This window comes from Trichosurus vulpecula, chromosome 3 (assembly GCF_011100635.1).
Source record: "Trichosurus vulpecula isolate mTriVul1 chromosome 3, mTriVul1.pri, whole genome shotgun sequence".
In the NCBI taxonomy this organism is placed as follows: Eukaryota; Metazoa; Chordata; class Mammalia; order Diprotodontia; family Phalangeridae; genus Trichosurus; species Trichosurus vulpecula.
The window spans coordinates 6,307,433-6,332,806 of NC_050575.1; the positions used below are offsets into that span (position 1 = coordinate 6,307,433).

The 25,374-nt window shown below is 39.2% G+C and overlaps 1 protein-coding gene across 1 annotated transcript in view; it reads left to right on the top strand.

Annotated features, from left to right (window-relative positions):
- Window positions 1–2,350: 2,350 nt before the first annotated feature.
- The window catches only part of AK7 (adenylate kinase 7), a 99,427-nt gene continuing 76,403 nt past the window's right edge, over window positions 2,351–25,374 (top strand). Inside the window, exons 1-4 of the mRNA XM_036748830.1 lie at window positions 2,351–2,516; window positions 8,997–9,185; window positions 14,618–14,726; window positions 21,444–21,538. Of these exons, the coding sequence (XP_036604725.1) occupies window positions 2,409–2,516; window positions 8,997–9,185; window positions 14,618–14,726; window positions 21,444–21,538 (501 nt within the window). The 5' untranslated portion in view covers window positions 2,351–2,408. The remainder of the gene's footprint in view (window positions 2,517–8,996; window positions 9,186–14,617; window positions 14,727–21,443; window positions 21,539–25,374) is intronic.

A 25,374-nucleotide genomic window follows, 5' to 3' on the forward strand; every position in this document is an offset into this window, starting at 1 on the left:
ATTCTTAAATTCTCTCTCCTTGAGTTTTATGTCAGTTGTTTATATACCTACCTACACACACACTCACACATACACACACACGAGTATATATGTGTCTATCAGATAGCTTACATTTTCTTAAAATTTTTCAGTCTTTTGATTTCCTGATATTTCATGGAGTCATTGATATTTTTGTTTGGTCAATTCTAATTTTCAAAGAGTATATTACTTGGGTGAGGTTTAACAATTTCTGTTCTAAACTTTTTATTTTCCTTCCAATCCTTTCCTCCAGAACTTTTACTTCATTTTTTACCTCTTGTTTCATTTCTTCCAGGTAATCATGTAGTCCTTGCGGAAAATTCATTTGTCTTTCTTTAAGCATCTACTTGCAGTTGTTATGGAATTACTCAATTACTCTCTTCCTCTAGGTCAGATTTCTGAGTGTTTGGGGATCTATAAACATTCTTTACTGTGGTTATTGCCTTTTATTTTTTCAAATTTTCCAGCTTGGTTCCTGAATTGGGCCTTTATGCTAGGGCCAGACTCTTTCCCTTGATTTAATTTTGGGTGTGATGGTCAGCCTTGCTTGGTCTTGATCTGTGTCTCCTGAGCTATTATTCTGATCTCCACTTCCTGAGGTATACCTATGCTGAGTAATGACAGCTGTTAGTCCCCATAGATCTTTAAGGTACAGAATTTTGCATTCTCAGGGCCTCCTGCGATATCTTGGACAGAGTATTAGATATCTTGGAGCTCCTGGGCCTCCAGTGTCTCACTCTGAGTGTTGCTGTTCCCAGCTGCTTTCAAGAATTAATGCTGTGTGTTACAATTACTCTCCAGCTTTCTCCTGAGAGCCTTCCACTCTTGCTGCCTTTGGAGCCTTGAAGACTTCAAGTGTCATTGGTCCATTTCTAGTCTGGTCTTGCTAGGAAGCTTCCATCTTGTTTTCCTCTGCTAGCACCAACTTATCTGGCAGTCCCCCTTTCTTATGGGTTTCATAGTTTCTCGTTGGATTTCTTGATCATTATTCAGTCTAGGGCTAGGTTTTTGCTGGAGTAGGGATGTGGGAGCTGTTATTCCCGCCTCTGTTCAAACAGCCATCTTGTTCAGAAGTCTTCTATTCCATTTTTAAATTACAACCTGCTACCAACTTGCCTTTACATCTTCATTTTATATTACTCCACTTTCCATACTGCATAGCTAAGATAAACAGACCTTCTTTTTGAAAATGAGTTTTTATTGGTGTATTTTGGTTTTTTACATCACTGATTTCCCCCAATATCTCCCCTATCCGTGTGAGTTTGTGTGTGTGTGTGTTTGTGTGTGTACACTTATGTGTTTGCATGTTGTGCTTTCCCAAACAGCCAGGGTCTGTTTTTCATTTTGTATTTATATCTTCAGCTCCTTACACATAATAGGCACTTAATAAATGTTTGTTGTATTGGGTTGAATTAGGAATAATAATCTAGTATAATCTGCTCCCAGGATTGTTGTGGCTTAAGTCCTATTTTTGAGAAATAAAATACAGCAGGACTGGGAGGCTAAATAGAAATGCCAAAGAAAGGTATCCCTTTGCGAGAATTTTACTTTCAATTTAGGAAACTGAGTTGTAAAGCCAGAGAAGGGAAAGGTAAAGAGCAATTGCATATTCAAATGATATGCCGAAAGAAGAACAAAAAGATAGAGCACCAAGGGATGGCTCTGGACTTATAGGACCAGGGTTCAAATCCCAACTCGGCTACAACTCTGGCCTTGGACAGGTCAACTCACCTATTTTGGCTTCAGTTTCCTCACCTGTACAATGGAGTCTATGCCAGGTGGTTTATACTAAAAATATAAAATAAATTGTGCTGAGTCAGGAACCTGCCGTCAGGAAAACCTGAGTTCTTATCTAGCCTCAGACGCTTACGAGGACCTGTATGACCTGTATGCAAGTCGCTTGACAGACGAGGAAAGTAATAATCCCCTGTTCCCAGGGTTGTTGTGAGGATCAAAATTGATAAAAACTGTAAAGCGATTAGCACGGTGCCTAACACATGGCAGGAGCTATATAAATGTTGGCAAATATATTATTATTGTTGCTAGCTCTAATGCCTCGTTATTATTTCCAGCTCTAGCTTTTCACTATCATCGTCACCATCATTTTTTATTATCATCATTATTATTAATTTCCAGGTCTAAATGCCCAGGACCTACAATACTCACCCTGGCGGTGGGAGGAACCTCTGAGCAGGCTCGTCGGGCACCTTTCCAGAGGTCTCAGAATCCCCACCCCCAGGAAGGGTCCGCCGCTTCCCCATTGGTGCCTCAGGCATTTCCTGTTGCCAAAGACACGCGACTTCTCGAAGTTCCCGCCCCCCCCCCCCGTTCTGTTCCTTAGCAACTGGCGAAAGAGTCGCTTCCACCTTAGCAACGAGTGAGGCCCTACCATGGCGGAAGAGGAGGAGGAGAACATCGCCCCGCCGGAGAAAATCATCAGGAGTCAGCTGGTGTTTCTGAACCTGCTGGACACATACAGCAGCAGCAATATCGGGAAGGTGAGCGGCGGGGGGCAGCCTGGGCCCCTGCCCCCACCCGCGGCCCCCCAGAACCGCGTACCGCCCCCACCCAGCCCCCGGCCCCAAACCTGCTAGAAAACCCACGGCGACATACGCAATGTCGGGGGCGGGGGAGGGCGCGGGGAGTCACAGACAACGAATGAGAAACCCGCCCCCAAAATCTAATCGAATGATGTGGGGGGCGGGGTAGTGTTTCCAGGGCTTTGCCGGAGGGGTCATGGCAGCTCCTGCCAAGGTGGTTGTAAAGATTCCCCCTGCTGACCCATCACACACCACCGCCCCAAGGCCGGCCTCGGTGGACACTTATCGCCAGCGGCTTGGCCCTGCTGAAAATGAATTCTTTGACTACAGTAGCCCAATATATGAAAAGATTTTGGTTAATGGCGCTCAGTCCTGGGCAAATCCTCCCTCCTCCCTCTCCTTTGGCGGGAATGAAATTCCATAAAGGGGCAGAAGATACTAGCAATCACAGGAGATTATCCCGCAAGCGTTCGCTTCCTGGTTAGTCCTCTAAATGTGAAGTCATTGCCGGTCACCACAAACTGACCCTCGGTGAAGGCTTCCAGGGCTTTGAGCTGATCGTCTGTGGGGCATTTAGGGAAGGGCATGAAGAGGAGTCATACGGAATAAGAAGCCATGAGATCTGTCAAGCCTGGAAGTACTTAGTGTATGAGGCACCAGTTGAACCCACAAATCCCTGGCTTCGGGACCAACTGTCTGTTCACGATGCCGCATAGTACATTTAAAGAAATTTAAAGAAATTAATCAGTGCTTTTTTTTTTTTTTTTTTTTTTTTTTTAATCAGTGCTTTTTGAAATGAATTGTACTCTCCCGGGCTCTGTAGGACACACAAAGTTTAGATGAGCTATGACCCTGTGCCATGTGCCATGGAGCTTACAGCTTAGTACAGAGGGATAATATACAAAAAAGTAAATACATGAAAAGTGCAGGGAAAATGCAGTGACAATTCCAAGAGAGGAAAGGTCATTACTACCTAAGAGATCATACTCAGTAAACTCCAAAGGCCCCCTATCCCCTCCAGGACCAAATACAGGATCTTCTGTTTGGCATTCACACCTGTTCCAGAACTCCCTTACCCCAGCTCACCTCCACACACTTTTCCATACAACCTAGGTACTCTTTGATCAAGTGAAAATCGCCTTGCTGTTCTATGCACAAATTTTCTCAAGTTGTCTCTAAAGCCTGGAATGCTGTCCTTCCTCATCTCTACCTCCTGGCTTCCTTCAAGTTCCACCTTCTTCAGGAAGTTTTTTCCCACCTCCTTTTAATTCTCGTGACTTCCCTCTGTTAATTATTTCTTATTTATCCTATATGTAGCTTGTTGGTACATATTTGTTTCCTTGCTGTCTCTCCCATTAGATTGTGAGGTCCTTGAGGGTAGGGCCAGTGTTTTGCCTTTCTTTGTATCCCCAGCTTTTGGCACAGTGTCTGGAACACAGCAGGTTCTTAATAAATGTTTATTGATTGACTGACTGTGAATTAGCTCCTTGTCATCAAGTCTCATCTTTTTTTCCCTCTCTTTGACTTTTCTGTAGCATTTAGCATCATGGAACCACCTCCTCCTTCATACTCTCTCTTCCCTTACATTTTTGGCATATGTTTTTCTTCTTCTCTCCTGCTCCTTCTCTGTCTCCTTTGCCAGCTTAATGTCTTCCTTACACTTTTAAAAAATGTGTGTTCCGCACAGTTCTTGTTCTATGGCATTTTCTGTTCACTTTCCTTTAGTGACCTCATCTACTACTTTGGTTCCAATTATCACCTCTATGCAGATGATTCCTAAATCTGTATCTTCACTCCAAACCTTTCTTCATAGTTCTACTACTACTGGATAGCTTCTTGGATCACTCACCAAGAGACTTCAAACTCCGTAATTTATCGTATTCCCCCTCTGTACCTTCTGCCAACATCTTTGTCTTTCTTAATAGAGTAATCATTTTCCTGGTCATTCAAGCTTGAAATTTAATTTATTTGTGGTTCTTTCTTACTGTCAACTCAGTATCTTTCTCATTTGGCGCCTCTTCTCAACTCCCACAGAATACATCCTTAGTTCTCACCTAGCCTGTTAGTCTCCTATCTCCAGTCTATTCCCTCTCCAATGTCTCAATAATCTTTTTAATGAATCCATCTTTTCATATCACTTTTCTACTCAAAAACCTTCAGTGACTCCACATCATTTGCAAAATAAAGTTTCAAATCCTGACCTTGCAAGGCATTTAAGGCCCCCCTCAATTTCCCCATATCTTATCTAAGCATTATCCTTTATGTTCCCACACCCAAACTCTTCCCACAGCTCTAGACTCTTATTTCCAAATGCCTCTTTTAACCAAACTGTACTACTCTCTGTCTTTAGATCTTCTTCAGTCTTTTCTTATCTCCATGACTTTACTTGTATAGTCTTCTTGTTAGACTATGCCTGTCTGTTGAAGTCTCTTCCTTTCAAGTCCCAGCTAAGATACACCTTTTCCATGAAGCCTTTCCTCTTTAGCTGAAAGTGACATCTCCCTCTTCTAAATTTTTCACTTTGCCTGACTCTTCCTTTATTCTTGTCACATTCTACCTTATATTCATCCACATATGACTTACCCTCCTCTTGAGATTATAGAGTCCTTGAGGTAAGCTTTTGTATTCCTAACTCCTAGTGCATAATTTAATACTTAAGTGAACCCGTGATCTCGATGATGTGGATACTCCCTCCTTAACCAGGCAAATCCTTACCTCTCCACATCATCTCAGAAACAGCTGGTGTCCCACTTGATAGAGGGCTGGGCCTAGAATCTAGAAGAACTGAGTTCAAATCTAGCCTCAAATACTTGATAGCTGTGTGACCTAGGGCAGGTGACTTAACTCCTGTTTGCTTCAGTTTCTTATAAAATGCGGATAATAATAGCACTGATGTCTCCCAGAGTTGTCGTGAGGATCAGATGAGATAATATTTATAAACCAGCACTTAGCACAGTGCATACAGTAGGTGCTTTTAGCGCTGCTCCCTTCCCTCTTTTATTCCCGTCCCCGTTTCCCCTGTCATCTTACCTTGTGCAGCTTTCGTCCATATCACAGACAGTGTACTAGAGGGATTTCCCTAGGTCTGTTAATACTATATAGGTGCCAGATTTAGTACCCAGGTTGCCCATCTGTTGTTATTCCTTGCTGCTGATACATACATACATACAGATATCTTTCACACCACTTTCTTTTGGGGCATATAAGTCATCATTGGTAGTATGCTACAGTCTATTTATGTCTATCATATATCTTTCCATTGCCTTTTGGATTCATCACAATTTTCATTGAGGAAGCTCTTAATAGGCGTTTAGATAAATCTCCAAGATTTTTAGAGTTGAAAAGGTAATGGTAAGTAGTTATCAACATCCTCTCAACATCCTCGCCTTTTTAAAATAGAAATACTATCCATGATTTTTCTCAATACTCAGCATCTTCCTCTCTTTCAAATGTCTTTAGAATCTTTGTCTCAGTGCTCTCACAATTGTGCAAGCTCCTGAATGTGCTCCCTCTGTGTGTGCTTAGTCTGTTCCACCCTCTCTTATATTCATTTCCTCGTATGGTCAAGGATTAAGTTCAGACGTGGTGGTTCCATTGTCATCAATGAAGAAAACAGTTTGTAATGGAAATGCTATAAAGCCTATCCTATTTTTATCTGTTTGTTTTCCTGCCAGTTTCATCTTTAAATGCTGTGAAGATCATGGAATCACAGAATTTTAGAGGTGAAAGGGAGCTCAGCAGCCATCCAGTCCAACCCCTACCTGCCTAAAAAGGAACCTCCACATCTGCACACCTGACCATCTAGCCTCTCCTTAACGACCTCCAATGAGAAGGGACCAATTACCCCCACAGGCAGCCCGTTCTATTTGTGGATAGCCCTGATTGTCAGGAATTTTTCCTGATATCAAACCCAAATTTACCTTTTTGTTTTATTCTACCCATTGCTCCCAGTTTCCCTCTGGGATCAAGAAACCCAAGTTTAGTCACTTTTCCATGCCAGCCCTTCAGATGCTTGAACATAGTTATCATGTCTCCCCATCCTTTCTTCTCCAGGCTAACTTTCCCCTGTTCCTCCATCTCTTCCTCCTATGGTCTGGATTCAGAGTCTTTCTTCATTTTAGTTGCATTTGTCTTAGAAGCCTGCTAGCTTTTCAATGTCCTTCCCAACTGGTGGAGCTCACAGCTGAACAGATACAGGACGAGGAAGAGCAGAGTAGAACTATCACCTTATTCCAGGAAGCCGTGACTTTCTTAATGCAGCCCAAGATCACATTTACTCTTTTTGGCTGAGCTCTCTGGCCATTAAAAACCTCAGATCTTTTTCAGACAAATTGCTATCTGATCTTACCTCTTCCATCTAATACTTGTGAGGTTGATTTTTAAAATCTAAAATATAAGACTTTATATTTATTCCTGTTGAATTTCATCTTTTCTCAAAATTAGCCTAATGCTCTAGGCCAGTAGTATTCAAATTTTTTTTTTAATTGTGCACCTCTATCAGTAACAAATTCTTGAGTAAGAACGTCCAATATATGTATACCTACTTATTTTTAATTAATGCATGTACAGCTCTACTAATAATTATACATGTTATAAAATTTACACAGAAATAGATATTGAAGAAGGATGAGATAAAGATGAAATCACTATATGGAGGTTGAATTGGGGAGGGGTGATACTTGAAGCAAATGAAACAGTTACTGGAGTATTGCAATTATTTAGGAGACAGGTCATGAGGACCTGAGTTAAGGAAGTAGTTTTTTGAGTGGAAAGATGAAGCCCAATACAAGAGATGTTGAGAAGGGAGGGAGGTAGATAGAGTAAGCATTTTTTAGGTGCTTAATATGTACCTGCCGCTGTGCTAAGTTCTGGGGATACAAATACAAACAAATGATAGTTCCTGCTGGTGTTTTTATGGAGGAAGACAACACATAAAATAGAGCTGGAGAGCTGGATCGGGAAAAGGGGAGTCTGATGTGTGAGGAAGAGTAAGGAATCAAATGTAATGCCTGGAAGCTTATTGGTCTCTTTGACAGAAATGGGGAGTTTGGTAGAGGGGAGAGTTGGGGAGATGGAATAGATGAGTTCACTTTTAGATGTATTAGTTTGAGATGTGCCTGGGACATCCCATTTTAAATGTCTAGTAGACAACAAGCACTGCAAAGCAGATGAGCAAATATCTTATGAAATGCTGCTTTTGCAAAGAGAACCTGCTTGTCATCCTTCCATATAGCTGCAATGTCCTTGTGTCTTCTGGTTTTATTTATAGCATGAATATTAACGTTATTGTGGTTCAGTTCCTTCAATAGTATGGCAGTGTATTACTTGTGGGTGAGGGTCTCATGTTAAAAGAATATTAACAGTTAAATGAATGTTTATAGATGTATTCAAAACTAAGATTCTTAGCACTCTTCCTCTACTCCACCACTATGATCACAGTTGCTGAAGATGGCTGCACAGGACTGAGGGCTAATTTGTTTTATGGTTTGCATGGCCAAAGAATTCATCAGCTGGTAACAAGCCCACTGGTAGAGAGACTGCAGCCAGGCTCTTCCGTGGCAAGCAGGCAGTAGTCCCTTATTGGGCAGTACTCCAGCACTGTGTAGAGGCAAGGAGATTTGGTCTGGGGTTAGGATGCTTGGGCTGTAGGTCCAACTCAGCTGCTATCTAGCTGTGAAACCTATAGATCACACCACCTACCTCTCAGGTTTTCAGTTTCCTCTTCTACAAAAGGATGGGTTTGGACTGGATGACATCTAAAGTCCCTTCCACTTGTAAGATTTGAGAGAAGGGAGAAGTCAGGTGAAGCTAAAAATGTATTGTTAAATCCTGGTACAAGATAGACTCTGATAAGTGCAATAAAAAAGGTACAAATTAAGCTAATCATTTAACTTAGAATATCTAAAGTATCACAGTAACAGTACGTTCTATGTGAACCTGGGCAAATCACTTAACCTCTCAGCAAATCCAGTCAATCAACAGCTTTTATTAAATGCCTACCATGTGCCAAGACTGTAAATGGCAGATCAGCTGTTGACGTGCATCAAAGGTCCCACACTGATAAAATGCAAGTTCTCATCTCCATCACCCTCTTCCCTGTATGCCTCCCTCCAAAAAAAATCTATCTATCCATCTATCTATCTATCTGTCTGTCTGTCTATTTCTATCTATCCATCCATCTATCTATCTATCTGTCTATGTATCTATCTCTATCTATCCATCCATCTATCTATCTGTGTAGCTATGTCTCTCTATCTCTGTCTATCTCTATCTCTATGTATCTATCTATCTCTATTTCTGTCTGTCTATCTGTATATCTATCTCTTTGTCTCTATCTATCTCTACCTATCTATCTGTCTATCTATCTGTATCACAGGGGAGCAGGTCCTCTCTTTGAATTGCTGTTTGTACTTGGAATAGTTTCTGGTTTTCTTGTAGTACTTGTCTAACTGTATAGTTGGGGCATCACTTGAAGAAATAACAGAAGAAGAAGAAGAAGATGATGAAAGCAAATCAGCCGGCCTAGAAGCCTTAGCAACTAAACCAAAGGACGGCACTTATCAGATAGTAGGAACCCTTTCCAGTCCTGAATGCAAGCCTCCAGAATTTGCCTTGGAAACATACACAGTAAGTCTGGGCTATTTTGTCAAGGTTGGGGAAAAGGGAATATATTACTGTCCCTACGTACACCTTTACGATAGGCTGCTCTTCACTTTGCATGTTCTCTTGTTGCTAAAAGCAGGGGAAAGAAATCGGATCTATTTGGATTGTGGCTAATAAGCCATCTCCATTTTAAAGGTGAAGCAGTCACTATAAGTTTAATGATTAAACCATAGAAAAAAGGGCGTGTCATATCTGGGATTCAAACTCATAAATTCCTTGTCCTTTAGCCTGTGCTTTTAGTATAGTTTATTCTATGTTACTCAAGACTGGTATTTCCCAACTTATTAAAAACTTATTAAAACCTAAAAACTTATTTAAAAATTAAAAAATATAAAAATAAAGGATCTTGGAATTTCAAGAAATGAGACAGACCTATAGGAGGAATATTTGTAGGCAGGAAGTCTTTCCCAGCACACTTAAAATACACAACAGGCAATAACCCCCTCAGTCACTGCATAAGACTAGTATAAACTGCGACTGACAGTGTAGACAGTGTAGTGATACCCGCCTACATTAATGTAAAAGGCAAACAACTTTCAGAGTTTCGGAGCTCTGATCTACATAATAACCAGAAACCTGATGATGAAGCATGCCTCCTGCCTTGGGATAGAGGTGAGGGAATGAGGGGCAGAACAAGACACACAACTTCAGCACAGAAATCAGATTGCTTTGTTTGATTAGACTTACTTGTTACAAGGGAAGTCTTCAGTTGTATATAGATTTTAGTGGGAAGTGATGGAAAATAAAAGAAAGAAAAGAGCATCAATAAAGCATTTAAATACACAGAAGGAAAAATAGTTCAAAAGGGGGCACAAACTGGGAGATTTTGGGGTTACTGTGTTAAGCCTGATTTGCACATTTAAAAAGCTAACTACATAATAGAAGGTCATGGTTTTATACATAAGTCTCTTGATTATTATGTTCATATTTAAAATTTTTTTAAACAGGCAGTGTGTTATTATAAATAGCACTGAACTGTGAGTCAGGAGCCCATGGTTCTAGGCCCACCTCTGCTACTTTACTATTCAGGCTACAGTTTCCTCACCTGTAAAATGAGGGACTTAGATTAGACAATACCGCATAATAATGCTAGCCAGGACTGTGATGCCTCAGTTCTGATATTCAATTTGGCAACAATCCTTCCTCATTATTAGTAATTCTACTTAGTCCTTGCCTTCAAGAGTTTTCCACTGTCCAACTAAAACAATGGTTTTTGAACAGGTTTATTATTTTCCCTATATTCATATTTTCCATGAAAATAAGTAGCTGTTGTCTTCCATCCTTGGAAAAGATGTCATCCCCCTGAAGCAAGTGTTCTTTCCTCTGAGAGAGCTGCTTCTTTCCAAAGAGGATTTACCCGACGCACTAGCAGGCTTCTTCTGATTCTGTTAAACTTCTTTGCTTGCTGTTGTGTTGCTGGCCTCTTTACAGTCGTGTAAGCTCTCAGTAAAGCCTTCATCAAAAGACTTCATTAAAGACATAAAAAGATTTCATTAAAATTGACCAATAATTTAACAATTATATTGGGTTTTTATTACATTTCGTTAGGCGTATCATCTCTTCTGTTTCCATAATAAAGATTGTCTCTGTCTTCCATGTGCCCATTTTCAGAGGATTCTGGGAGTTCATGAAGGCTCTTAGTGATCTTACTTTCTTACATTTTACAGATGAGGAAACTGAGATTCAGCCAAATTAAGTAGTTAAGTGACTCGCTGAAGGGCATAAGGCTTGTGAGAGGGATAGCTAGGACTTAAACTCATATCCCCTTAATCCTCGCCTAGTACTCTTTCCACTTCTGTATGTTCTCTGCCTTTACTTAACCTTTTCATTCATGTTTCTTTGCCAAGTCACAAGTTCACTTAGGTATTTTTAATCTGGGGTCTGTAAGTTTATTTTAAAAAATATTTTGATTGCATTGCAATTTAATTGGTTTCCTTTGTAATCTTATATGTTTTTATGCATTTAAAAACATTATTAGGAGAAAGGGTCCACAGGTTTCACCATACTGCTAAAGAGGTCTGTTACGGGACACGTTAGAGCTGAGCCCTGTCCTCCTCAGACTTCCAGGCTCAGGGGCCTGCTGAGATAAACTCAGGGATTTGGGATGTGGGTGGAGCCAGGAGGAGGGGTCTCGCCTTTGTTGCCTCCCTGGCAATTCCAGGTCTTTGCCCGTGCCCGGACCTGCCTGACCTACCAGACCACGTGGAACTTCCGGCTCTCTGGCAGAGCATGTGGAACTTCCGGTTCTTTGCTGGACTGCCTGCCCGCAGGGAGCTTCCGGTAGCGAGGGAAGAGAAGGGGAGGAGAGTAGGCGGAGTCAGGGCGGTCCTAGGACCCAGGTGTATTAGCTTTACCTGTCTTTCACCCACGTAACCAAAGAGTGTACCTACGTCACTAAACGTATAAATGTGCTGCTTGCTGAAATAATAAACGGAGTCATTCACCATCTGTTCGGCTCCCTCCCCGTTCATTGTCAGCGAGATCAGGTCCTTTGCTTAGGCAGAGGCCTGGGGCTTGGGGGGAACCCCGAGCATAGTTACGAGGCTTCGGAAGCTCGCAACAGAGGTCCATGACACACAAAGAATTATGAACCCCTTACCTAGGTAATGCCTCTTATCCTCATGTTTTGACAGGCAAAATCCAACTGCGGGGACCATTTTAGGTACCTTTTTTTCCTGTTGGCTATTTCAGTATGGAAACAAAATTAAATAGCTAAAGACAAGAGTAAAATTGCAAGGGTAAAGCAGTGGAATTCATTGAGAATATTTTACATTTCCTTCATGTCCCCTGATAAAATTGCTTGATTATGTAGATTTTGAGCTGAAATGATCTGCCTTAATCTTCAGGGCAGTGGGGAAACATTTAGCTATCCCTCAGACTTATAGTGGGAGCAGGAAAAGAAAACCTGCTTTTAAAATTTGAATACAATAGCAACAAGTCCTTTAAAAATATTTTTAAATTCTGATGCCTTTTGCTTTTATATTGTATTTATTTCCAGATACACATATTTTCCTCTACACAGTAAGCTTTTCCTGTTACAATGGATTTCCCAGTTACAGAGATTTTTTTAAAAAATAGTCATCAAAGCCTACCAACATAACACACCAAACATATTTGATAGTATATGCAACATCCCATACCCCTTTTTCCCCACCCCAGTGAAAGGAGAGAGGTATCTTTCCTCATCTCTTCCCCTGGGCCAGGTTTGGACCTAATCACATAATATTCAGATTTTTTTTATTTGTTCTTTATACTTTGTTTTAGCCATCATATGTATTGTTTTCTTGATTCAATTTACTTCACTCTGTATCAATTCATATAAGTTTTCTTATGTTTCTCTGAATTCCTCATATTTCTCATTTCTTATAGCACTATCATAATCCATTATATTAATTTGTTCCAGTTGTTTAGGCATTGCACAACTGATGGGCATACACTTTGCTTCCCACAAAAAGTGCTACTGCGAATATGGTATATATGGTACTTTCTGTCTTTGGAATATATGCTCACCAAGAAGGCACCCTGGATGAAAAGTATATGTTCATTTTTAGTCCCTTTTTTCCTCTGCATAATTCCAAATTGTTTTCTAGACTCATTGGGCTATCCAACTCATTGGGCTTTACCAACAACGTATGAGAGGGACTAACTTCCTACAACCCCTCAACCACTGCGACTTTTCCATTTTTTTGGTTGTCTTTGTCAATTTGCTAATTGTGAGGTGAAATTTCAGAGTTTTTCAAAATTGTATTTCTTTCATTAGTTATTTGGATCAGTCTCATGGTTTCAGTTTGATTTTTTTTATTGTTCATATACTTTGACTACTTATCCATTGGGGAATGGCTCTTGTTGTTATATAGTCTCAGTGCAGTTTAAACTTAAAGCTTAATTGTATTAATTCCCTGAATATCTTAGATATCAGACCTTTATCAGAGATACTTAATACAAATAATTTCCACCTATTGGGAGTTTCCTTTGTCTTAACTACATTGAATTTTGTTCATGTAAAAGCTTTTAAATTTCACAAAATGAAATTATCTATTTTAATTTTTGTTGTCTTCTTTGTGTTATTCTCTATTTGGTTAAGAATTATATTCCTAGCTATAATTGTGAAAAGTATCTCCATCTATTTTCCTTCATTTAAAAAAACCAATTATATTTAGGTCACCTACCCATTTGGAACTTACTACTATGGTATATGTTGTATGATGTTGGACCAAACCTATTTTAGCCTCAAGTCCTTTTAAAGATATCTTAATACATTAATAGCAAAGAGAGTATTGTCTTATTATGGAAAGTATTTGGTATTATAGAAGAAGAATCCAAGCAATATAGACCACCCAATTAAAACAGAACAGCTTAATATACATTTTAGGCATTCTTGAATGAATTAGCAGAGGCTCCCAAAGTGGGCAGTACTGCCCCCTGGGAGGTCCTGGATTAATCTAGGGGGATGGTAGTATTCCCAGGTGCAATCGGGGAGCATTGAATAAAAATAAAGGGGTTGTGGAAGCATAAGGAAAGAAGAGAAGAAAAATTTGAAAAATTGTTCATACATTTTTCATCTATTGTATAACAAAGTTAAAGTTGTAGTGATTACATTATTTTCCAAATAAACACACAAAATGCAAGTTACAACCAATCAGTGGTCAAGTCTGCCAACAGGTCTTGAAAAGCAAGTGTCAGCAGGCGAGAACATCCTGCACTGTTGGGAAGTGCAGGATGCATTGGCAGGAATATGTACGTGTAATGACTTGTTTACAGTATGATGCTATATGGTTACATGACGCAATATTGCATCATCAAAATTTCAATGCAGGAAAAAAACCCACAAATTTATAATAACTTATTAAATTTAAGATGCATCATTAAAAAATTATATCTATTTTGTGAAATGAAAAGATTTTTAAAAAGTTAAAAGGTTAAAGAAAGTAGATTTCCAGTGGGGCGCTGAGTAATTTCTTTTTGAAAAGGAGGCAGTAGGCCAAATAAGTTTGGTAACCTCAACTTGAATCTGGCTAAAATAATGCTGAATAAATTTAGAAATAGTTTTAACTGACATGTATTTTCTTCCAGTATTTTCTAATGTCTTCCTTCTGAATCTGAATTTAAATACAACATAAAGAAGTCCACTTAAAATCAACTCCTATTTGTACTAAAAGCTATTTTGTTTTGTGTTAATTGCCTGAATTATTTTTGCTAAATTTTTGTCACATCAAAACAACATATGGTATTAATAGAAATATACTTTTAAGTAGAAATTTTTGTGGATATATTTCATATGGCCTTGTACTATAGTACTAATTTAGAAACCTTAATTTAACCTAAATATTTTATGGCTGCTCTGTTCACCGCTTGCTGCAAATGACTAACTGTCAGTTTGGGTCTCCTCCCTTCAGAACCTTTCCCGAGAAGAGCTGCTGTTGCACCTGCTTGAATGTGATGTTATCATTTATAACATCACAGAAAATATACCACAAGTTGATGAAGCTATGTGGGCTGTTTCTGGTCAGTGAAGTGTTTTATTTCATCAGTACTAACAAAAATCATGTATATTGTATTTGGTCTGGTAAGGGCTAAATCAGTATTGTGTAAATCAGGGTCATAAAAAGTAATCTGGATTATTCTAAAATTCTAAATTGAATACTCATTAAAGTATATCTTTGTATATGTACTTCACAAGGGCAGGAAGTTTTTGATCATCAAAACAAATATAAGATAAACCTTTAAAATTTGTTAGAAAATATAATTTTAGTAAATACTAAATTCAACAGGTTAATGTTTAGTACTTACCTGTGCTGCTCATTTAACCTTAAAAAACAGAATAGAATAAATGGTAAAAATTCACCGAAGAAAATAATTCCTTAAAAATTAGAGTTGTGCAGGTGGAAGCTAATGACTTCATGAGACATCATGAAACAAGAAAACAAAATCAAAAGAATGAAATGTAGAAGAAAATGTGAAATGTCTCATTGGAAAAACAACTGACCTGGAAAACAGATCCAGGAGAGATAATTTAAAAATTATTGGACTACCTGAAAGCCATGATCAAAAAAAAAGTCTAGACATCATCTTTCAAGAAATTCTTAAAGAAAACTTCCCAGGTTTCCCAGAACGAGAGGGTGAAATAGAAATTGAAAGGATCCACTGATCACTTCCTGAAAGAGATCCCAAAATGAAAACTCCCAGAATATTATTGCCAAATTCCAGAGCTCCCAAGTCAAGGAGGAAGTATTGCAAGCATCCAGAAAGAAACAATTCAAGTATTGTGGAGCCACAGTCAGAATAACACAAGATTTAGTAACTTCTACATTAAAGGATCACAGGGCTTGGAATATGATATTCTGGAGGACAAAGGAGCTAGGATTACAACCATGTACTCACCAAAACTGAGTATACTGTTTCAGGGGAAAAAAAATGAATATTTAATGAAATAGAGGATTTTCAAGCATTCCTGATGAAAAAATCCCAGCTGAATAGAAAATTTGACTTTCAAATTCAAGACTCAAGAGAAGCATAAAAACGTAAACAGGAAAGAGAAATCATAAGGGATTCAATAAGGTTAAACAGTTTACGTTCATATATGGAATGTTGCTAGTAAAATTTAACAAAAATGTAAACTGAGGCATATTTTTCCAAGGAAGATATAATTTTATTAAGAAGGGCATGCTACCTGCCAATAAAAGGGTCAGTGGCTGCCTCAGTTTCCAGCTAAAGACCCCAAGCAAAAAAAAGCTCTCCTTTTGTAGGTATTAGGTAGTACAGAACAAAGAACAGAGCAGGGTAGGCGACATTATGGAGTTGAGGGAAACATGATTGATTACATAGCTGAGGCATGAGGAACAATATTATTCATTGGAAGTGGCAGATGGGAGCTAGCAATTACCTCCCTTCTGTGACTAAGTGTTTCAACAATCCAGCTAGCAGCTTCTGTGGGGGTGTAAGATCCACCAACAACCAGCACCCAGAAAGCTGCCAACACAGGTCCTTTTGATCTTCTTTACTTAAGGAAAGCAACATTAAGGGGTTAACAATCTTACTTTAATCCAGCATACAAATAACATCCACTTAGTTCAGGGGAAAAAGCTAGCACCCTGAATTACAGACCAAATACAATTCGTAGTTGTCAACATCTGAGTCTCCAGCTGGGGAGCTCATTACAACAGCTGGCCCAGAGTCATGTGCCACTCTTGGTGTGGCTAAGAGCTCTGAGAGAGAATGCTAACCTCTGCGCTTATATATCCTGTTCAGGGCCCTCCTGGCCCTGACCTCACCCATGTTGGGTGTGGAGAAGTTCCCCACCCCCAATATCACATCAGATACAGATCAATGGCTCCCAATTGTCTCAGTGCTGAGAAATACAAAAACATCCCACTTTATCTGCCCTATTCAAACAAAGGCCAGAATCATTAAAGGTCAACAGCAAAAAGTCACACCTTAATTACTATTACACTAAGAAGTGTTTGTTGTTTGAGTCCACCTACAAGATAGTGGCCCAGAAATCCTTGAAAGATACCTGTAACAACAATGTGGCTAGCAGCTGCTGTAGGGATGTGAGACCCAATAAGAGCTGCCAGCACAAGTTCTTTGATCTGCTTTTCTAAGGAAAGCAACTTTAAGGGGTTAACAGTCAACATACATATATCATTCACTTAGTTCAAGGGGAAAAGCCAGCACCTGAACTACAGAACAAATATAAATAGAAATTACAAACAGAAAATATCAACAGATCAAGTGACACAAGTCAACAGACAGGCTTTGTCTGATCAAGACATTACATACGTAGTTACCAAAAAGAGAAGCACCAATATCTGGGTTTTCTTCAAAGCCAGGGGGCTCTTAATAATGGCTACCCAGAGTCTCAACGCCAATACTCTTTCAGTGAGTGAGAGCCCCAAACAAAATGCTAACCTTTGAGTTTATATGCCCTTCTTAGGACCAGAAGACTCCACACCTAATTGGCAAAAGGGTGTGGGCCTGGGGCTTTACATCTGGTTAGCCAAAGGGTGTGGCTTGGGACTTAGCAGCTAGCAAGACTTAATCAAAGGTACCCGATTACTTTAGCATTGTAAAAGAGAAAATGGTAAAAAAAAAAAAAAAAAAAGGCTCACCCTGCTTAACGTTACAATAACTTGGTGGAGTAAAGATATTAGGGCTAACTTCTTCATCCCCCAAAGTTAGCAGAATTCCTTGAGGCAAGAATAGAATAGTGATTAATTAGCAAGAGAACTAGATTTCTAAACTTAACTCATTATAGGCCAGCTGAATTATGAACTGAATTCACAGATGGAGAACCATGATTAAAGAAGTTAAGGATAAAATCAATTAGTTGGAAAAAAGTTACAGAATCATTTTTAATCTTCTCAGGAAGTTGATACTTGTAATTTCTAAGAACTTTATTATTAGGGCACTTAGAAGGAGTACACATAGACAGAGGGCCTGGATGTGAGTTGACTATGATAATATGTAAAAAAATAAAAGTAAGGGAGTGAGAAAGAGGGATGACTAATAATGGGATGATAACTAAAAAAAATAAAATTAAGAGGTAAGAAAAAGAGATGTACTGGGAGAAGAGGGAAGGGAAAGGTAGAATGGGGTAAATTATCTCACATAAAAGAGGTGTAAAAGAGCTTTTACAATGGAGGGGAAGATAGGGAGATGTGGGATAAAGCTTGAATCTTACTCTCATTGGAATTAGCTCAAAGGGGAAAAACATACACTCTTAGTTGGGTATAGAAATCTATATTAACAATTTGAGTATTGTGGAAACACAATCAGAATAACCCAAGATCTAGCAGCTTCTACATTAAGAGATCGAAGGGCTTTGAATACGATATTCCGGAGGTCAATGGAGCTAGGATTAAAACCTAGAATCACTTACCCAGCAAAACTGAGTATCATGCTCCAGGGCAAAATATGGATTTTCAATAAAATAGAGGACTTTCAAGCTTTCTCAGTGAAAAGACCAGAACTGAATAGAAAATTTGACTTTCAAACACAAGAATCAAGAGAAGCATGAAAAGGTAATCAAGAAACGGAAATTGCAAGGGACTTACTAAAGTTGAACTGTTTTGTTTACATTCCTACATGGAAAGATGATGTGTATGATTCATGAGACCTCAGTATTAGGGTAGTTGAAGGGAATATGCATATATATATATATATGTTTATGTATATATATAAGTGAATGTGTATGTATGTATGTATCTATGTGTATATGTATGCATGTGTATGTATGTGTATATATATATGTGTTTTGATATATATATATGTATATGTATATATATGTAAAAGAGAGAGAGCAGACACAGGGTGAGTTGAAGATGAAGGCAAGATATCTAAAAGAAATAAAATCAAATTAAGGGATGAGAGAGGAATATATTGAGAGAGGGAGATAGGGAGAGAGAGAATGGGGTAAATTATCTCGCATAAAAGTGGCAAGAAAAAGCAGTTCTGTAGGAAGAGAAGTCAGGTGAGGGGGAATGAATGAATCTCGCTCTCATCAGATTTGACCTGAGGAGGGAATACCATACATACTCAATTGGGTATCTTACCCCACAGGAAAAAAGGAGGAAGAAGATAAAAAAGGGGGGGATGATAGAAGGGAGGGCAGATGGGGGTGGAGGTAATCAAAAACAAACACTTTCAAAAGGGGACAGGGTCAAGGGAGAAAATTCAGTAAAGGGGGATAGGTTAGGAAGGAGCAAAATATAGTGAGTCTTTCACAGCATGAGTATTGTGGAAGGGTTGTACATAATGATACGCACGTGGCCTATGTTGAATTGCTTGACTTCTTAGGGAGGGTGGGTGGGAAGGGAAGAGGGGACAGAATTTGGAACTCAAAGTTTTAAAAACAGATGTTCAAAAACAAAAAAAAAATTTGCATGCAACTAGAAAATAAGATACACAGGCAATGGGGTGTAGAAATTTGTCTTGCCCTACAAGAAAGGCAGGGAAAAGGGGATGGGAGGGGAGTGGGGTGACAGAAGGGAGGGCTGATTGGGGAACAGGGCAACCAGAGTATACACCATCTTGGAGTGGGGGGGGAGGGTAGAAATGGGGAGAAAATTTGTAATTCAAACTCTTGTGAAAATCAATGCTGAAAACTAAATATATTAAATAAAAAAAAGACTAAAATAAAAAAAGAAATCTATCTTACCCTATAGAGCAGTAGTAGGAAGGGAAGGGGATGAGAGAATGGAGGAGAGGGGCTGATAGAAGGGAGGGTGGATTGAGGGAGGCAGTGGTTAAAAGCAAAGCACATTTGAGGAGGGACAGAGTGAAAGGAGAGAGAATGAGGAAATGAGGAAAATAGGATAGATGGAAATACACAGTAAATTGAAAATTGTTTTTTACAAGTTTCTCTGATAAAGGCTTCGTCTCTCAAATATATTAAGAACTGAGTCAAGTTATAAGAATACAAAGCAGTTCTCAACTGATAAATGGTAAAAGGATATGAACAGGCAGTTTTCAGACAAAGTAATCAAAGCTATCTATAGTTACATGAAAAACTTCTCTAAATCACTATTTATTAGAGAAATGCAAATTAAAAACTCTGAGGTACCACCTCACATCTGTCATTGGCTAATATGAAGACAAGGAAAATGATAAATGTTGGAGGGGGTGTGGGAAAACTGGGACACTAATGCAGTGTTGGTGGAGTTGTTAACTGATCCAACCACTCTGGAAAGCAATTTGAAACTATTTGCTCAAAGAGCTAAAAAACAGAACAAAACTATACATACTCTTTGACCCAGCAATGCCACTCCTAGGTCGGTATCCCAAAGAGGTACAAAAACATTGATAGCAGCTTTTGTGTGTGTGTGTGTGTGTGTGTGTGTGTGTGTGTGTGTGTGTGTGTGTGTGTGTGTTGGCAAAGAATTGGAAATTGAGGGGATAGCCATCAATTGGGGAATGGTTGAACCAGCTGTGGTATATGATTATGATGGAATACTATTGTGCTATAAGAAAATGACAAGCAGGATGCTTTCAGAAAAACCTGGGAAGAGTTACACGAAATGATGTAAAGTGAAATGAGCAAATGCAGAACAGTGTACACAGTAACAGCGATATTGTATGATGATCAACTGTGAATGAAAGCTATTCTCAGCAATTCAATGATCCAAGACAATTCTGAAGGACTAATGATGAAAAATGCTATCTACCTCCAGAGAAAGAACTGATGGAGTCCGAATGTGGATCAAAGCATACTTTTTTTAAACTTTATTTTTTTAAAAAATTTTGATCTGTTTTCTTTCACAACATGACTGATATGGAAATATATTTTGCGTGACTGTACATGTATAACCTATATCAGATTGCTTGCTTTCTCAATGAGGAGGGAGAAGAGGCAGAAAGGGAAAGAATTTGGAACTCAAAATGAATGTTAAAAATTGTTTTTACATGTAATTGAAAAAATATTTAAATAGAAATAGATCTGCAAATCATCTGCATAGAGATGGTAAATGATCCATAGGAGATTATAAGATCACAAAGTCATATAGTATAGAGGGAAAAGAGATGAGGGCCTAAGATACAGCCTTAGGGGATACCCATGGCTAATGGGTACAACTTGGTTGAAGATCTAGCAAAGATGACTTCGAAAAGGAGCATTAAGACAGGAGGAGAACCAGGAGGGAGGAGCATTGTAAAAACCTATAGAAGACACAGTAAGCAGGAGGAGAGGTTTATTGACAGTGTCTAAAGCTGCAAAGAGGTTAAAAAGGATGAGTCCTGAGAAAAGGCCATTAGACCAATGTTAACTTTGGAGGCAACAGTTTCAGTTGATTGATGAGGTTGGAAGCCAGACTGCAGAGTGTTAGAGAAAACAAAGTGGAGGCAGTGATTATAGATTGCCTTCTCAAGGACTTTAGCCATGAAAAAGAGGAGAAATATAGGATAATAGATAGTGGAAATGGATCGATCAAGTGAGGGTTTTTTAGGGATGAGCGAGACATTGGCATGTCTGAAAAGAGCAGGGAAGCAACCAGTAGACAGGAAGAGACTGAAGATTGGTAAGAGAGTAAGGATTATAATAGGGGCAATCTTCTAGAGAAGGCAGGATGGAATGAGATCATCGAATATGTAGGAGGGTTCTTCTTGCCTTGGCAAGAAGGGCTTCCTCTTCATGTAAAACAGATTGGACAACAGTTAACTACATAAAATGTGCTTATAGTAAAATGAACCATTTCTCCCCCCCCACCCCCATTTCTCTCGGCATTACAGCACTAAGTGAAGAAATAAGCCATTTTGAAAAACGAAAGATTTTTATCTTACTATCAACCATGATGACCTGGGCACGATCCAAACCCCTTGACCCTGTAAGTAACAAAGCTTCATTTTATCATCCATCTGTCCATTCCTCTTTTTATCTATGTATATGAGAGAAGCATAGAAAATGCTGTGAGATCTGAGCGTCAGAAATAACGTGCCAAATAGTTGTAACTACTTTGTGTGGAATTTTCTTGCACATATACTTATTTCACTGAAGTTCTTATTTATTTGGAACATTCTAAAGATAATTGTTGCCCAAATAGTCTCAGAGCCTAAATTACACTCGAGACATTAATGTACTTTTGAAAGCTTTCTTTAAAAATTTTCCAGGTTTTTAAAATAAACTTTGCTTCATTGAAGTATTAAATCACAGTAGGGATTTTCTTAAGCACTTGAAAGAATTTTCTTCAGTAATTTTTGAACCTGGATTGAATACAATGCATGAGATTGTAAGCTTTCTTATTGAATAAATAAAAGTACAGTGCTGCTTTTCCTATATTTCTTTGCTGGTATAGCTGTTTTATTCTCTTTTTGCACCCTAGTATATATTCAGTACATCACTTTGAACTTGTCTATGTATTTATTTTGTAAGTGTTTTCAATGCTCTTTTAAAGTGTATCTATCCTTTCCTCTCCATTTGACTAAAAATTCCTCAAGGATAGCCTCATGCTATCCTGTAACCTCCCATAGCCCATATTGAAATGTTTATCAAGCGCTCAAGAAATGGATTGGCTGGTTGCCTGGCTGAAGGAAACTAACCATCCTTGTTTTTAAAAGATTGATGTTTAGTATATCCTTTTCCATGCCATCCTTGGATCTATAGCATCTCCAAGGTTTTGTACTTTGAAGTTTCACTCTCCCCCAGAAATCTCCTATCACCTTCCCACACACTTTCGCACTAAACCTAAACTTTTCCTTCATCAAGATCTCTCATTCTTTGACCACACTATATCCTTCAAATTAATCTCCCTCATTCTAAATTACCTTGCCTCTGTACCTAATATTTACCCTATGGTCTTCCACATTAGTAGCTTGCTAGACACTACCCTAGAATTTCCTGTCCAAAAGGCCTCTAATTCCGAATAACCTTTCTATTACAATTCCTACTGAGCATCCCTGGAGAATATAACAAAATTAATCTTATTTCATCAACAAAATGATGATATAAAAACTCAACTGGGCCCAAACTACTGTGCAATATTCCTGACTTCCTCTTATTATCACAAGTAGTAAACATCAGAACTGAGATTTGAACTCGAGGCCCTTTTAATACAAATCTACTGCTCTCTCCACTATACCACAGACACACACACACACACACACACACACACACACACACACACACACACACACACACACACCCCTTTCAACAGAGCTTCCGTCAACTCCTTTCATTCCCCCAAATTTCTTTATGTCATCACACCTTCTCTATTATTTTCCTCATGTCTAAAATGAAAAGGTATCCCTATTCTCTACTAGTGTTAATCCCTCTGCCCAAGTCCTTGACCCCATCTGGCCTCCTACAGACTCATATTTCATCAATCATCTTCTCTCATATATTTTTCCTTCTCTACTATTTCCCTTCATTCTGTCTACAAATGTACTCAGGTCTTCTGAATTTGAAAAAAAAAAAAAGGTCTTCCTTTAACCTCATTCCAGTGCCATCTCATCTGTCACCCACCACGGACAATTTTTAGAAAAAGCATTTTATATCTAGTAATTCCACTTCCTAATTTTCCACCCTCACTTCAACCCTTTGTTATATGGCTTCCATCCTGACAGCGCTGTTGCCCTTTCAAATTCTATAGTGATCTCCCAATTGCAAAATCCAGTCCCCTTTTTAAAGTATTTGTCACAGTTGACCACATCTTCATACTGTTTACTGTGTCATCCTGTGGTTCCCGTTCCATCGAAGCTATTTTGGGGAGACAGAGATTGCCACTGAAGCACACCAGCCATGCCAAAAGCCTTTTGTTAAGGGAAAGCCCTTGGGGCTTTGTGCTGTCTCACTTTCATGTTTGTATCCTGGGGTCTAGCACACACTTAATAAATGCTTATTCATTCCTTCATTATTTTTTCCTCTTCCTTATCTATCGATTTCCTACCTATCTGTTAAAGCCGCACCTTTTGTACATCAGACCTCAACATTACTTTGTATGTCTCTAAATACTCTAAGAGTATTAGACTGTAAGCCCTATAAAAGCCAGGATTGTCTTCTATTTCACAAAAAACTTTTTCTCCCCCCAAACTATGCCACATTCTGTCCGTGCTTTTCCAAGCTGGCTACTCATCTAATTCCTCTTAATATAATAGACCAGGAAGGTTTGTCATAGTCATTGCTTTTCACTGCCACCACTCTCCTGTCTCTGCCACTGTCACTCTGCAGCCTCTACCCCTTTGAAATTTACTGTATCTGCCTAAATCAACCAGCCCAAATCCTTATTACTATCATCTGCCAGCTTCCAGGCCTCTCTCCTTCCTTTCTCAAGGAGTTCAGTATCCAACCTTCTTCAACACTTGTCCTCACATTTGGGACCTTAAATGTGCACGTCGATTTCCCCTCAATACCCCAGCCTCCCAATTCATCCGTCTCATTTGAATAATAATAGTGATAGCTAACATTTACGTAGCAATTTAAGGTTTGTAAGATGCTTTCCGTCTGTTCTCATTTTGTTCTCAGAAGAACTATGTAAGTTAAATGCTATTAATCTCCTCATTTTGTAGACAAGGAAATTGAGGCAGAGAGTTTAAGCAACTTCTGTAAGCTCTTGCTGTGTTGAGTGTCTGAGGCAGGATTGAAAATCAGGTTTTCCTGACTCAGTCCATTTCTTTACCAAGCGCTTTATTTATAACACCTAGCTACCTCTGGATACTTATGTGGTGCAGTGGATAAAGTGGATAGAGTTCCTGGAGTCAGGAAGATTCATCTTTCTGAATTCAAATCCAGCCTTAGACACTCATTAACTGTGTGACCCTGGGCAAGTCACTTAACCCTGTTTGCCTCAGTTTTTTTCATTTTTTGATGTTATTGCTAGTCCTTCATTTTTTAAGAGAACCAGTGACATCACGGGTGAGGTCTTGAGTTGCAAGTGAACTGGATTTAAGTGAGGTAGAGTTGCACAGAGCTGTCAACCTCATTCTGTCTTCCTGAGTCATCTAAGTCCAGTGGCAGGACAGAAGTCAAGAATGGCCCAGGATTCAGTGAATTATCTTGGTGTCTGTGATGTCTGGCACACTCTTGAGTGCTCCACAGCACCTGCTTCAGCCACCTTCATGGCCGTTGGAACAAATTGTTCTCATCTACCAATTCTTCTCGGGAAAGTTTTCACGTATTAGGGATAGACATCCCCCTAACTCACTGACAGGTGTGAGGCCTGTCAGTTACCCTCAACCTACTTTAACCCATCTGCCAGGGTGTGACCACTGCACATGGTACAGCTTCTTGGAGCCACAGGGGAGAGTTGGGTGAAAGGTGGACACCAAAGATGAGCAGCCCTGGAAAGGGCTCAGCAAGCCCTCGCACCAGAGGTGCTAGGCCTCCCTGAATACCCCATACACTCTTCTCATCTGTAAAACGAGCTGGAGAAGGAAATAGCAAACCACTCCAGTATCTTTGCCAAGAAAACCCCAAATGGGGTCACAAAGAGTCATACAGAACGGAAACAACTGAAAAACAACAAAAGCTACCACCTCTAGATACCTAATAATCTACATCTTCATTCCACTTAAGAGTACCTTAGATCTTACCTTAACCCTTAACTATGTGCCCTGCATGATAATGAGCTCCAAAATTCTCTTCATAATTCCCTGTCCTTCTATCTCTTCCTCTACCTCATATTTAAACATATTCTCCATTCTCCTTGTGACCTTCAACCTTTCCACC